This window comes from Epinephelus lanceolatus, chromosome 9 (genome assembly GCF_041903045.1).
Source record: "Epinephelus lanceolatus isolate andai-2023 chromosome 9, ASM4190304v1, whole genome shotgun sequence".
Lineage (NCBI taxonomy): Eukaryota > Metazoa > Chordata > Actinopteri > Perciformes > Serranidae > Epinephelus > Epinephelus lanceolatus.
In genome coordinates, this window is record NC_135742.1 from 39,747,665 (window position 1) to 39,763,179 (window position 15,515).

At 39.9% G+C, this 15,515-nt stretch overlaps 1 protein-coding gene across 1 annotated transcript in view; it reads left to right on the forward strand.

The window, feature by feature from the left end:
- The first annotated feature begins 12,748 nt into the window (after positions 1–12,748).
- The window catches only part of LOC117252206 (uncharacterized), a 90,614-nt gene continuing 87,847 nt past the window's right edge, over positions 12,749–15,515 (forward strand). The window contains exons 1-2 of the mRNA XM_033618929.2: positions 12,749–12,975; positions 13,342–13,534. Coding sequence (XP_033474820.2) covers positions 12,764–12,975; positions 13,342–13,534 — 405 coding nt within the window. The 5' untranslated portion in view covers positions 12,749–12,763. The remainder of the gene's footprint in view (positions 12,976–13,341; positions 13,535–15,515) is intronic.

Here is a 15,515-nt window from a genome sequence, read left to right on the forward strand (position 1 = left end):
AGTCCATTTATAGCCTAGCGTTAGCTTTTGACTTGTAGTGATTGCATCTACACTTCGAAATCATAAAAGTGGTGTTAACTGAAGATTATTTTGCTAAACCAAATGTTTAAGTACCATAAATTTTTGCCACAGAGCTTATTCTGCAGCAATCCAAAAGCCAGTGGATAAATCCCATCGCCTTTTGATGAGGGAACCAGGGTGATGCTAACTTGCATGTCAGCATACAGAAAAACGTTATTCCCGGAGCACTCTATTGGCTTAAAACTAAACAAACAATTTAGTGAATTACTTAGATTTTATCTTTTGGCTTATTGTACATCTCCACCTTATATCACCTGTGGGTGGCTTTAGAAAATCATGTAGATGCAAGTATGTATCTTGTATGAATACTGGTTAATGTGTGAGAACTGGTGCATTCATTGTTTTTGTGATTATACGTGAAGGATGCATGATAATATTCGCATGTCATCGGTATCGGCCAACATTGGCTTTAAACTGAAATATTGTAAGTGGTCAACATGCTGTATTTTTGGTATATTGTCGGTATCGGCCAATATTGGCTTAAAAGAACTATTAGCATCGGCCAACATTCTTTTTCTTATTTTGCACAATGCATGAATATTACATACATTGAAAAGCATTTCATCAGCAGTTCAAGCCAAAAATTATTAAGCAGTTATCAGCTGAATGAGTTGTCATTAGATATATCGGATAGCAGCAAAAAATCCAATCATGCATTCCTAGTATGCTTTGTTAATACATCCAGCCCCCAGTCTTCCTTGAGGTAGATAGGTCAACGTGTCAGCTCAGGAATGAGACACATTTATGTATTACTATGCCTGACTACTTATGGCTATGCCTGTGTACCAGATTGGCTGCCAGGTGCATTAAGTAGTAAATGCTCAGAAGTTTGAAGATGAATCAAATAAGAATTAAGACATCAAAATGTTGCTCTCATGGGTCAGACTCCCGGTCCTGTGCAAACCTCACAACTGCCTTTGGGGAACCTGAACAGGAACGTGATTATGCAAACTGCTATATCTATTTCTGAAATGTGCAGGTGATTTAGAATGTTAACAGGTTCTTGAAAGCATTCTTGTGCTACTACAGTTTGTGACATTAGTTGTTTATAACTCCAAAGTTATGTAAAGTCATATCTGATGTTTCAGGCTAATGCTGTGGAGGTGTTGGGTTACTGTAACTGTGGGTCACCCCTTCATGCCTCAATATTATTCTTCTGGGAGAGGAAATGAGGAAATATTTTAGGGTCAGTCTCACCGAAGGCAGGGAATGTGGAGAATTTGGAAGTGAATGCTCTGATTTTGGGCCATTAGGTTAAAGGTCATTGATCTGAGTGAATGGTGGTGAGTGCAAAATCATGCATGGTGAGATAATAAAGCCTAATGACCCTTTACAAAGTTGACAACTATTTTCAGACACAATGCATCAGTAAAGTTCCTGCTGATTGTGACCTATGATAATTTGATACTACATGTTCTTTGATCATAGAGTATGTTACTGAGTGCAGCTGTGTAATTGACCGCCATCTCGAATATGATGACCTTTTACTGTTACCTGTAGTTCAACAGAGAGATTAATGTGTACAAGATGTTTTCTCTGAGCACTGATGAGTCACAGTGATGCCAGATAAGATTAAACCCATTTTTAAATTTTGGATGGATGCTCTCAGTATTAACTTGAAGTCATAATTAGATGTAGTAAAAAGTGGGGAGTTGTATTCCCCTTTATTAGTCAGCTGTAGTACGTTAAAGGGACAGTTCACCCCAAACTACATATTTTACCTGTAATACTCTTTATCCGTCTACATTGGTGTGAGTTGCAGTGTTGGATTTTTTGGCTGTAAGGATAGCTGCTTTCCCTCGTGAAGTACAGTCCAGTCCAGTCTCCTGTGGACTTTGTAGCTCTGTACCCTACGTCATTTTACTTCCCTCTTTGGTACTGCCAGCCTCCCGGCACAAAATTACAGGGATTATATGCAAATTAGTGCATTACTAGGTATATAAGAACAGTGAACAAGAAAATCATGCTGTCTAAATGTTCATTACGCTGCCAGTGTAGACAAGGTCCCTTCAGAACAAGCTGTCATTTCAGTGGTACAACAACAGCCAGCCTAATATCATTAAATTAAGTGAAGTACTGGTCTGCTCAATGGACACAAATTATTTCAAGTAGGCCACATGTGAAGCATACAGGAAGAAACAGGGTTGTTTTTATTATGACTCCATTCCAGCGATAGCCATGGTTGGAGGAATTATGTTTTCTGGTTGTCCGTCTGTCCATCTGTCTGTCTGTCCATCCATCCATCCGATTCACATTAACACGATATCTCAAGAATGTCTTGAAAGTTTTTTTTCAAATTTGGTACAACTGTCAACTTGAACTCAGGAACTGATTAGCTTTTGGTGGTCATAGGTCAAAGGTCAAGGCCACTGTGACCTTTCGTCCATCTCATTCTCATGAACGCCACATTTTAAGAACACATTGAGGGAATTTCTTCAAATTTGGCAAAAATGTTCACTTGGAGTCAACAATATATTGATCAGAATTTGGTGGTCAAAGGTCACTGTGACCTCACAAAACATGTTTTTGGCCCAAATTCAAGAATTCATACTTTAAAATTTCACAGAAATGTCTAATAGGATAAAATAATGAAGTGATGACATTGCATGTTCAAAAGGTCAAAGGTCAACTTCTCTTTGACAATGTTCTGCAAAAACACTTCTATGGCCAGTACTCAAAGTCATATCTCAGGAACAGAAGAGGTTACATTTAGTCAAATACTGAATTGGTGACACTAATCTTGAAACTGTGCTGACTGTATACAGTAGATCTTCTGTGCTGCCAGGGGGAAGATGTGTATGAAGCATAACAGACATAAATGTTAACAGTAACTGCAACTTCACTGTAGGCATACAACCATAAGGTGGTCATTTTTGTTCATTTTATTCAAATGTAGTTCACAAGTAGGATGTTCGTGTATTTGATATAGGGACTGACACAGAAATCTAGTGGTCCAGAGGCATACCGTGCTAAATAACTGGGATGCCCTTGGTTCCAGCTGGAGACCTTTTTGCTGCATGTTGTAACCTCTTGCTCCCCGTGTTTCCCCTCTGTGTTCATGCTGTCACTATCTAAAATAAAAGATCTTTAAAGACATTGATCTGCATTACATTCATACCTGGAATCTTCAAATACAAGTTGGTAATGTTTGTCTCTGATAGCTTGCAGACATGCTGTACTGAGCAGGTACACATACCAAACAGGCCATTTGCAGGAATCCCTACCAAGTTGCCCTAGATGTATCAAAGTTAAACAAAAGAGAAACATTGAGGACAAAAAAGGCATACTTCCATGTGGTCAGTCTGAACATCTATTAACACAGGAATTGGGTCAGGAGGATTTTTGTATCCAAGTACACTGCAGTGTTGCTCTCTGGCAGCTCCAGATGCACTGTGGCCATGAAACTGTCAGTGTTTGGCTCGGCTCGTGGGACAGACTTAAGTCCAAATTTACCTCTCATCTGCTCTAAACACATTGAGTCAAGATGCCAGTCTCTCTAGGTCTACCTGCAGACATCAAGCCAATCTGTCTTCTTTGAAAAATAACACATTTCCATCTGTGTTTTTGTCTCCTCACTCACAGTATTCATTTACTGGACATTTGTTAATTGAACTATAGTGTTTATTGGCAAAATACAAGTTGGATATTCTTCCAGTACCAGTGAGTGTATGCGATTATGCTGTAGCTCACATTAAAATTCAACCCATATTGACTTAAGTAATCCCACTCTTGAGAACCACTGCCTTTCTTCACAGTGGTTTTGGTCACAGAATGTAAACACAACAGCAAAAAGAGTATACTCTAAAACTTCACTAAAAGCCTATAGTCCCAATTAAACGCCCAGTCCCTTTTACTAGCCCGGCGTGGCTACACATTTTGACAAATAAAGGCCTGTCTAAATTAGAGGCCTGGTCTGGTTGCCAAGCAGTTCATTTTTATAGGAGTTCTTTGGAGGCATAAAACCAGGTTGTTGGCTACCCACTTGAGCTAATGTTAGATAGCTGTATAGATCACATACACAAATATGAATGCTCAAACTTTTGTCAGTATAGACATGCTACGCACCATCAATCAATCATTCAGTTCACTTTACTGAAACCATGAGCACCAAAGAATAATTCATTAAGATTTACTGGCATGGTAAGCAAGAGGGACAAAAAAATAAGTGGTGACTCCCTACCTCTATAGTTGTCATAAAGTCAGAATATGTATCCATTCCTCAATTACCTGGTAAGTTATTTATGTTACTTAGGTTCATAAGGGTGCACTGATCAAAGAATCAAAAAGATTTTTCATAAAAATTAATCCAAGTTTCCTACTAGTTCAAATAAACATGTTGATTGTATTTTCCCATCTTTGCTGAGCAATATTTTTGTTTAAAAGGAATTAAAGGTCTGTCCCATATATAAGCTTTTTGAGTCCAGTGATATAAGCAAATATTAGCCCGGGCTATTAATACAAGTTTTACAGTAAAACATGATTAATGCCTCCACAAAAAATGCATGCCTGTTTACAAGGGATTTGACAATATATAGAATTTCAGAATATTACAGTAACAAAATGTCCAGACGTTATTGTGGGACTGACAATCTGCCACAATATCACATGGTTATTTTGCTAATATAGCTGCGTTCTGTCTTCGCTTGTCAAAAATAGTCAGCGCTCAGCATTAACGCTTGTCTGGGGCAAGTAAAGTATGCGTTCCACGAGGTGGAATGCCTTGTGCAGTCATTCAGTTGCTCAAGTGAAATATAAATGTGATGTCTAAGTAATGTTATCTGAAAATAAACTGTGTAATGTATCACTGAAGCGGAGCTTTTCCAGTTAAGCTGCATGCACAAGTCTGTCTCACCACCAAGTTTTAAACAGGACTGATGAGAAAAATGTGAAACACTGGATATTATACAGGTTAACTTTTGGATTGACGATGTCATATACGACATAACGCTTTAATGAACATTTATTGTGACAGCAGCATTCATGTAATGTAGTAAACAAAGCATAATATGCAAGCAGTGGATAGGTAATGCGCAATAACATATTTTTGCCTTCACTAGATCTCAAACAAAAGCCAAAGACTGTGTATATTTAGAAACAGAGGAGAAAAGATAATGTTACTTTAGAGCCTCACTGCCTCTCCTCCTGTGTGCCACTGCATAATTTCCGTAACTGTCTGTAGCAAAGACTATGGTGAAAATCAAGAGTGCTAACTCTGCAGCAAAATCGGGGGACCAAAATGTCTCAGAAGTACACTGCACAACACACTGACTAGCAAAAAACCCCCAAAACAACTTGAAGCAATCTCAGTTGACTGACATGTGTCTGACTGATGATTTGAATCTTTGAATTTCAAGGAGCAGCCCTAAAAACTACTCACATTAAATATCTCTGGAACGCTGCATGCGGGAGACCTGTGGCAGACCTTTCAATGCATTATCAGAACCCAGTCATGCATGACTGGAGTCTTGGTAGTGGAGTAGGGATGAGAATGACAAATGCACTGAGTGATGAACTTGGTTTACAGGCAGAGGGGTGACAACCTGGTGTTTCACTGCACATACTCTGGAAAAAAAGGACACCTACAACTTAATATATATAGTACAGTAATTGCAGGGAAACACTTAAGTCTTGGTTAGTCAAGTGCTGTATGCTGTTGTGGAGATAGATGTGCAAAATATGATTACAGTTTTCTAAATCCGAAAGTCTTCCAAATATATATCTCGTGTATATCTTAACCATTGACTTCTGTTTTCAGTGACCACATGGTGGTCTGCTCTCTCAGTGGGCTTCCCGCAATGAAACCCTGGTGACACAGTATTTCATAATGTGATTAGCTTGTTAGCAAATAAAATCATGGAGCGTTAATACAACTAAATGCCTGAAAAACCCTAAAACCCAAATGCATTGCACTGCACTGCTGAATACCTGGAGACTGAAATGTGACAATGTGAAAACTGGCAGGGTTGAAAGTTAAACTGCCTGATAATGCTTAGAGCTGAAGCGCATTGCTTGGAAAGCTGGGAGCTAAACTGTAAGCTGAAAGCTGAAATTAATTACCTGAAACAAAGAAGAAATGCTTTGTATTAACAGCAGACAGATGACCTGCATTGCTAAATATTTGGAACAAGAAAAAGCATGGCCCTAAAGATCTGACAGCCGAAATGCATTGCCCGAGAAAGGGGCTGAACACCAATGCATGGGAAAAGATATAACGAAAGCCAAGTAATTTTAATAGTTCAAAGTCTTGCGACCCGGTTTAAGTTTAAATGAAGTCTGTAGATGACAGTATGCTGAAGAAGAACTTCAGAGAGTGGAGTGACTACATCTAGAAACGGAATAATAAAGGGAAAATAACATGAAGCAAAGTGTGAATGCTGAATGATGAGTTATATGTAGCAACTTGTGGCAGTGTGTATAGGGTGAGAGTTACTGATTTGACTGATGGACTTGTCTTCTCCATATCTTTGCTGTGATGAATGAAACAACATTTTGACATTACAACACTCTGTGAATGCAGATATATGCTGTTAGTGCTGCTGACTCACTGTGGAGTTCCTCAGCAGTGATAGTACATGGGTTTTCTTTATTCCCTGCTGTTAGTGAACTGCTGAGCTCTAGCTCATTAAGTGAGAAATGAATAATGAGCCCTTACTGTCTGTGTTTGATTCCACTGCCACACCATGGTGAACTGCTGCCTAGGCTGTGGCATGTAGCAAAAGTTCAAGGGTCAGAAGTCAGAGGATGAGTTGATGGTGAAGCTACTGTGGCAGTTTATTTACCTAATATAACAAAAATTGTACATTGAACATTCACAGTGCCCACTGTATTTTTTTTTTGGCAAATTTTCCCAATACATATTTAAAATACTTAAACTATCACTGAATAAATCTTCATTTGTGGGTCGGTCTTCACAGGCTTGCCAGGAGCTGGTTCAAAATGCTCCAGCGAGACTTTTCACTGTCAAGAACAGAGACCTTATCTCCAGTGCACTCCCTCTCTTCACTGGTCACCAGCTTGTATTCTACATTCAGACCCCTCAGATCCTCGGATCACTTACCTCGCATCATTCCATGCCCCCAGTCAAAGATTTGCCTTTATACAATGCGTGCATGCTTTCTGCATTTGAGCTCTGATGCTACACATGCAACTGGTAGAAGGCCCCGGGGCAGACCCAGAACACCCTGGAGGGATTATAGATCTCATCTGGCCTGGGAACGCCTTTGGATCCCCCAGGAGGACCTGGGGAGAGGAATGCCTGGGGTACTTACCTCAGCCTGTTGCTCCCAAGACCCGGACCAGGATAAACAAATGAAATGGATGAATGGATTGTCAAAATTTGCTCATAGTTTTCAGATGTTAGTATTTCTTGTAAAGAAGATAGTACGACATCACAATGAAAAATATGGATTATCTTCTATAGCACAAATTTAAAAGTCTGCCTTTTGAAGATAATCTTGAGATTACATACCTCAATATCCACCAGCCATAGGATAAGCTATAAACCAAACTGCTGGTATAACATCATTGCAGATTTAATACAGAGTGGTTGTCCAGGATAACATGGTTAATTGCGACCTTGTCAGAAAAGATGCTTCTTTTGCTTCCTGTGTGTTATTCAGAGGGCATGGTGCCTGGTTAAGAACAGGCTTCCAGGATCTCAAGCATCTTTCTGAGAGCATTACCAAACCTGAAAACAGCAGGACAGCCCTGAGTAGAGCATGTATTGCTACCTGAAATGAAAGCACCTACATACACATTCAAATTTGTTGTTACCCTTAGAGCTCATTGACATAATGCTCCATTCCTCCTAAAAAGTGATGAAATTAAAAGCTGTTTTGTCATGTGAACTTGTTAACCTTTGGTATGTTGTAGAATAAAGCAAAGAAGTTATGAAAAGAGATGAATTAATGGCCTGGGCACATTTGTTGCTACCCCCAGGGTTCGAACTATGTGGGAGCCAGTGGGAGCTGAGCTCCCATAAAGAGGGCATTAGCTCCCATGAAAGCTGTGAAACCATACATCTGCAGGGGTCTCTAACAAAACATTAACAACCACTATTTTATCACAAACTATGTATTTTTCAATGTAATTAGTATTTACTTTAGCGAGATAAATAACTAGTCCAAAATAAGGACATGTTTTCCTAAAGAACGACAATGTTCTCCCGTGAATGACAGGCCTTTGGCTGCAGTTACAGTGCCAAGACACCATGGGGCGCTGTAGGCCTATAGCCTATCTGTGTTGTTTTATGTGCTGTAGATGTGGTGAAATCAAAGACGGTGGATAAACCAGTATCTTTGGTGATATAGAGCTCTAGAGAAATAGAGCTCCGGTAGCTGACAGCACACAATCCCGGCATGCAACAGTCAAAATCAAAACACAACCATATTGGCAGGAAACTGCGTTGTTCAACTGACTGCCAAGCATAGGCCCGCAAACAGCTAACTCGTCTCTTCTTCGGGCTGTATTCATATAAAAGTGAACATGGTGGACAGCTGTTGTGCCCCGGGGTGTCAGAACAGTCGATACGTGAAGAGGAGAGCATTTTATCTAATTCCGAAACACCCCGAAAGACGGCGAGGTGGATTACTGCCATAAAATGTGCACGAAGCAAGCAGAAGAAAACTGAGCTGTGGGAGCCCACAGGCAACGGATTCCGCTTGTGTAGTGATCACTTCATATCAGGTACAGAATCCGATGCTCGCTAACTTAAATGTTTATTTTACATGCTTTTATTGCGATTTCTAACCGTTTAATTTTCATAAAAGGCAAGTTTGACCTTTGAATTATGGTGTGGATTTTGCAGAGCTAGTAAAAGGATGTTGCTCACTCAATGAGCAGCGCAAAACAAACGTGCGATAAGAAAATTACTTAAATTATTTTATTACCATTATATGTAAGGCCGCCAGATTGTATCTGTTTGTACCCCTCCAGGCTCTTGTAGGCTTTCAGAGAATCTCCGGAGTAGGACAAGGGAGAGTTGATCAAGTAATTGTAGATGTCGGGATACTGCAATATTGGAAAATTGTCCGCTCTGGCTGTCTCAATACTCCTGAAAAGCATCCCGGGGGCATTGTAAGGGTCAGCTGTGATTAATCGGTCAAGTTCTGTGATATATCGCACAATTTCCGGGGCTTTAACGTGCGAAGTGAACTCTGACGACCTGAAATCAGCACTGGCGCCAGTAATTTTCACTCAAGGACTGCCAACATGGTGGTGTAAACAAACCGAGTCACGTGACGTCCGGAGCTCTATACGGCTGATTAAAATTTGTAAGTCCCATCGCTGTGTGGGCATGAATTGAGTTATTTTGCACTGTTATTTTGGAGACCCCCACGAAGCTCAGTTTATAGTTCGAACCCTGGCTACCCCATATAAAGTAGGGGGTAAGAGGAAGATGATAAATGATTGGATTATAGTGATATTTCGAACTGATCAGGCTCTTTAATTAGTAATGCAATTCTCCAATGAAGTCATTCAGCCTATGTTAATGAAGAAAAGTAGTTACTGTGCTGTTTGGTATGATTGCATGCACCACACTCAACATGGGCCAGAGAAAGCAAAGGCGAGAGTTGTCTGAGGAGACCAGAACAAAACTAATAGACAAGCAGTGTAAAAGTAAAGGCTACGCAACCATCTTCATGCAGCGTGATGCTCCCATGACAACAGTTACAAATATTATTAAGAAGTTTAAGGTCCGTGGAACTGGAGCCAACCTCCCTGGGCGCAGCCGGAGAGCAAAATCAACCCCAGATTGAACAGAAGGAAAGTGTGAATGGTAGTAAAAGAACCAAGGATAACTGCCAAAGAGTTACAAGCTGAGATCCAAGGTCAAGGTGCATCAGGTTCTAATTGCACTAGTGCGCCCTTTGGAAGGCAACCCAGGAAGACTCCATTTTTAAAAGAAAAATATACAGAAGCGAGACTGAAATTTGCTATAATGCATATTGACAAGCCACAGTCCTTCTGGGAGAATGACCTCTGGACAGATGAATTGAACTTGGAGCCTAGTGGCACCTCACATCAGCACTATGTTCATAGATGGGGAAATGAAGCTTTGAAAATGGAGGAGGCTTGGTAATGTTTTTGGGGTGCTGTGCTGTGCCTGGCACAGGGTGCATTGAATCTGTGCAGGGCCAAATAAAAACTTTAGACATTTTGGGGCCAAATGTGCTCCCCAGTCAGCTCTCTCCTAATCACAGGTCGTGCACCCTCCGATAGGATAATAATCCAAAACACAGCTAAAAGCACCCAAGAATGGATAAGAACAAAACATCGGACCATTTTGAAGTGTCTGTCAGGGTCTTGAGCTGAATCCAATTGAACATCTTTAGAAGAGCTGAAACTTGCAGTCTGGAAAATGGCACCCATTAAACCTGAGACAGCTGGAGCAGTTTGCCCAGACTACCTGTTACCAGGTGCAGACGTTTCATTGATAGCTACAGAAAATGTTTGATTGCAGAGATTGCCTCAGAAGGTTGTGCAATAAAATGCTAGGTTAAGGATCCTGTCATTTTTGTCCCTGCCATTTTTAATTGTTTCATCATTTAAAATGATACCTATGTTCTTGTATGCTCACTTTTTGATTGTTCACATTGATACATTTCTGTTTAGTATGTATTTTTTCATTGAGTACAGACGTTTATTAAATTAAGAAATTTAAAGCTGTATAGCCCTTTTTCTTCTTTTTAAAAGAAGAAGCATAGTTGATACAAATATTTTAACATCAACAATGGCTCTGCTCTATTCAGGTGTCTCAGTAAGGGTTGGCAGTATGACAGTGAACAATGAAAAATGTCAATGAGAAATCCGTTGAAGAAAATGCAGTTTCACCATTTCTGTTTTTGTGCATACACATTGTTCATGCATCTGTCCCAAGGACTAGAAACACTGATCCTAGCCACCCGAAGAATGTAATTCTGATATTTTCATCTCTAATCTCTGGTTTGATCACCACCAACTCATCACAAAATTCTTGGTCTTTAGCTTGTTAGAAACTCAAGCTACCAGTGACCACCTCACAGTGTTGCTTTGGTTTCTCAACAGAGAAAGTGGATTTGTTGCAGCACTTCTCTCAGATGGTTGTCAACACCACTAATGTATCCCTACTGGTGGACAGTCAGATGTGTCCAACTCTCCAAATCGGCCTTTATGCCGGTTTAATGATGGCCACACAGCAGGCGTTCAGACCAAGGTACTATACTTTTTTTTCTTTGCTAAATGTGTTTCAGCAGATACATTCTGCAAAGTTTGGGGAATTCTCTGCTTTCTGTCTGAGAGTGGGACAAAAAGATGGATATCACTCTCATATCTGTGTGTTCAGTACAGAGCTGGAGTTAATGTGGTTAGCCTAGCTTAGCAAAGACTAGAAGTAGGGGGGCACAGCCAGTCTGGCTCTCTTGGCTCTGGCTGTGTTGTTCTTTTTTTGACATTAATGTACAACAACATTGGGTAACACATTACTTGAATTTATCTACATAACTATGACATGACACTGTCATGAACTTGTCATAAACATTATGGACATGTCATAAACGTTTATGACTGCTGTCATTAAATGTCATTCGGTTTTTGTAATGACAAGTTGACATTGTTTGGGTTGTCCTGATTATGACAACTTGACATTAATTAAAGTAGCATTACCAGAAGATGTCTTTGTCATGACACGTTGACATTAAATTTGTTTGGGATGTCCTTATTATGACAACTTGACATTAACCAGGATGACATTACCAGACGATGTCTTTGTCATGACAATAATAATCATTATGTCAACTTGTCATAAACACAAAAAGAGGTGCATTTCTTGTTGATGTCAAGTTGTCATGACAAAGACTACTTCTAGTAATGTCACTTTGATTAATGTCAACTTGTCATTACAAAAACCAAATGACACTTAATGACAGCAGTCATGAACGTTTATGACATGTACATAATGTTTATGACAAATTCATTCAAGGTCATATCACTCTTATGTAGATACCTTCAAGTAAAGTGTTAACCAACATTGTTGTTTCGACTTGAAACTATTTTCTTTCAGGAGACTAATGGATTTGTTGTTAAATCGCTATTTTTTTTTTTTTTTTTTTAAATCTAGTAATTGTTAAAGTATTTGTCAAGCAAAAATGCCTGAATGTGATAGTTTCAGCTTGCCAAATGTGACCATTTGCAGCATTACCTTGTCGTACACTATAGTAGAGGGAATATTTTGGGTCTGCTGGTCGGATAAAAGGAGCAATTTGAAGAAGTCACTTGAGAAATATCTGATGTATTATATACCAAGTGATTAAGTAAGTAATCACATTAATTGGCAAGATAATTAACAATGAAAATAATAGTTAGTTGCAGCCCTATATATGTTGATAGGTGGTTTCTGAGGAGAATCAGGCAAGCTGATTCCCCTTGCTTCCAGTTCTTATACTAAGCGTGGCTAACAGGCATCCTGACTCCAGCTCAATACTTACAACACACAGATGCAGATTGATAGAAAGAGAATAAGCCTATTTCCAAAAATATTGAACTTCTTATTTATGAGACATATGAAGCTATGGTATCCGTTAATTTAAGTCTCTAAATTACTTTTTTTTAAAAACGGCACTGTATATTTCCCCACAACTTTATATCTCGTTGTATGTATGTCTTTGTGTTTATAGGCATATGTGTCACCACAGTGCTTCTTCAAATGTGTGTATGTGAGTGTACATGTTTTTCTGACTATGTGTATCTTTCCTTTAGGTTTTCTGATGAGTTTAGTGTGCTGATGGAGTTGCGCAGCTCTCAGAAGGAGGAGAGCAGTGTGGTGACTCTGTTAAACTCCCAGCATCACATCCACCTGCAGCTCCGCCTCGGCCCACAGTCCCTCACCTTCATCTCCACCCAACACAGAGAATACGAGTACATCTGACCACCAGCTAAACACTGACTCCTCTACTGTACTATGATGAAGTATTGCATGTGCACACTGTATGACTGAATATAGTTAACCAGCTAAAGCAGGATCCTGGTCAGCCTTGTTGTGTCATTTGTAGAGTCACAGGTTACCTAGATTGCATATTTAATTAAGTAAAAATGGACATTAAGAAATTAACATAAAGCAAAAATCTGGTATCATACATGTTCCCAAATCTCAGAAATTATGATAGGTAGTATAAAGTCATCATAACCAGAGGAAATAATGGCCAAAAGTTTAGTAAGAGCCCTCACTGATTGCTGAATGTCTCCTTTCTTTGACTTTTTCTCTCCTGCCTCAATCAAATCTAGGTTCACTGTGGAGTCTTTGTGTGATGGTCGCTGGCACCAGGTATCTCTGGGTGTCTCCCAGCTCTGGCTGGAGGTTTATGTGGACTGTTCTTTAGTGGAGAGGGTGAACTGGGCCTATCCTTGGCAGGGCATCTCCACTGATGGCGTGCTGATGATCGGAGGCAGCCTGGAGGGCTTTGAGATGCCATTTGAAGTATGGAAATATATTTCTTGTTCATGTAACAGCTGCACCACACATTGTAGTGTTTGCTTAGTCCTAACCCATAGTTTTTGCAGAAGAATTAATTTCACAGATTTTCCCTGCCACATGGTGTCAGTGGAGAAAGCTTGTGTTCCCTGTAACTTAAGTGTATGTAAGTCACTTTAGAAAGATGGATCACCCTTTGTGTTATTTTCTGTAAATCATCCAGATGCAGGAAGGATCAAGTCTTGCTAAAGAACACATTTGACATAACAAATTGTGCAAACACCAGCAGAGTAATATTCAAATGAGAAACTGTCAAAGGTGGGAGAGGTGTTCTAAAGATGTATTTTAGTAAAAGTAGCAATGCAAAAGTCCTGCCCAGTACATGGCTGCACCATGTATGAAAAGCCAGAGAGCTTTTTTAGGGCTTTCGGGAACTGGCAGCGCTCACTCAGTTACAGACTTCTGCTCTTAAGGCCCAGACACACCAAACCGACAGAGAACCAGTGGCGACACAGGCTCCCTGCTGCATCACCTGACGTCAACGTGTCTCGGCCAAAAAGTAACACATGAACACACCACAAAGACTACAGCAGAAAGCCACTCAACACGTATATTCTGTGCTGTTATGAGAGGAAATAACTCTTCACACCAACAGATGGCGGTAGTCTGTATTCATCACTCAATGAGGGAAACTGGAAGACCAGTTTTTTTAATACAGCCAGTCTAATTTAGGCAATAACCCACCATTAGCAACAAGTAAGCTAGCTTGGCATGAAACCCCACTGTCTCCCTTCAGATTAAATGTCACCAACTACCCGGTGTGAGCCGACTTGCTTTCCCACTTCTGTGTGTTTTTTTGATCCAAATATCAACCTGAAATAATATTTTTTGTCTCCCACGTTGCATCTCTGATAATTAATTTAAACAAAAATGACATGCAGTTTGGGGCTGTGCTGCATCAAGAGCACGGAGGAGGAGTGCAGGGCTGCTTGTTTCTGTTCTCTGGGATTCTTAAACAATATTTAAATCTTATTTAAATGATTATAACAGTTAGCATGTGGCAGTGCCAAAAAGAAAGGAGGAGAAGAACAAATTAAGAAGCGGACAGGAAAAGATTGGAGAATGAGGAGAGGAGAGGAGAGGAGAGGAGAGGAGAGCGTACTTAGCCTGATTGTTGCAGTTGAACATAGGCCCACAGTGTAGTTTAGAGATTAGATTGGTTGGTTTATTATTCATTGATTCAGAGAACAGGTTTTCTATTTTGTGTAAAGGTTTGTTGATTGTGATGATTATTTATTTTATAGTGCAATAAAGTGTGCACAGTGTGGCATTATTAGACACCTCATATGTAAGCTTGACAGACATTTCCGCTGCTCAATCCTGTGCATCATCCACTGTATAAACTCATTATAGGTTTTCAGAAGCATAAAATGGAAATACAAGCCCCTCAAAATGAAATGTAGAACTTGAATGGATGTACTTTGTTACTTCCACTTGTCATTTTTGGTAAAACTCATCATGCCTGATCTGCCACAATGAACCCTTTTAAAGTATTTATTTTTAACATGAGGGATATTTAATCTCTGTGCTTTAGAAGAATTCCAGAGTTCAAGAGTGTATTGCAACTGTTGGTTTAATATTGGAAACTCACTGGTACCATGAACTTTTCACGTGTGGCAGTGAAAGAGTCTGCATTAAGTAATTTGACCTGAAATAGCTGTGAGTGAGACCTAATTGAACCCAGAACAAGCAATTCTAATTGCTGTGTGTTCACTGACTGACAGTCTGGATGCCATCCTCTGTGTGCCACACTGCCACAGCTGTGAGACTTGAAGTTATTGTAACAAGGAAGGCATGGAAAGATTCCAGCAGCAGTGACTTTGCACAGGCACTGATCTAGACCTCAGCTGACCCTCCTGACCTCGTCTTAAGTTTCAAGTAGAGAGAAAAGTCTGCGTGGTGAGAGGGGTCTTAAAGCTTCCTGTGG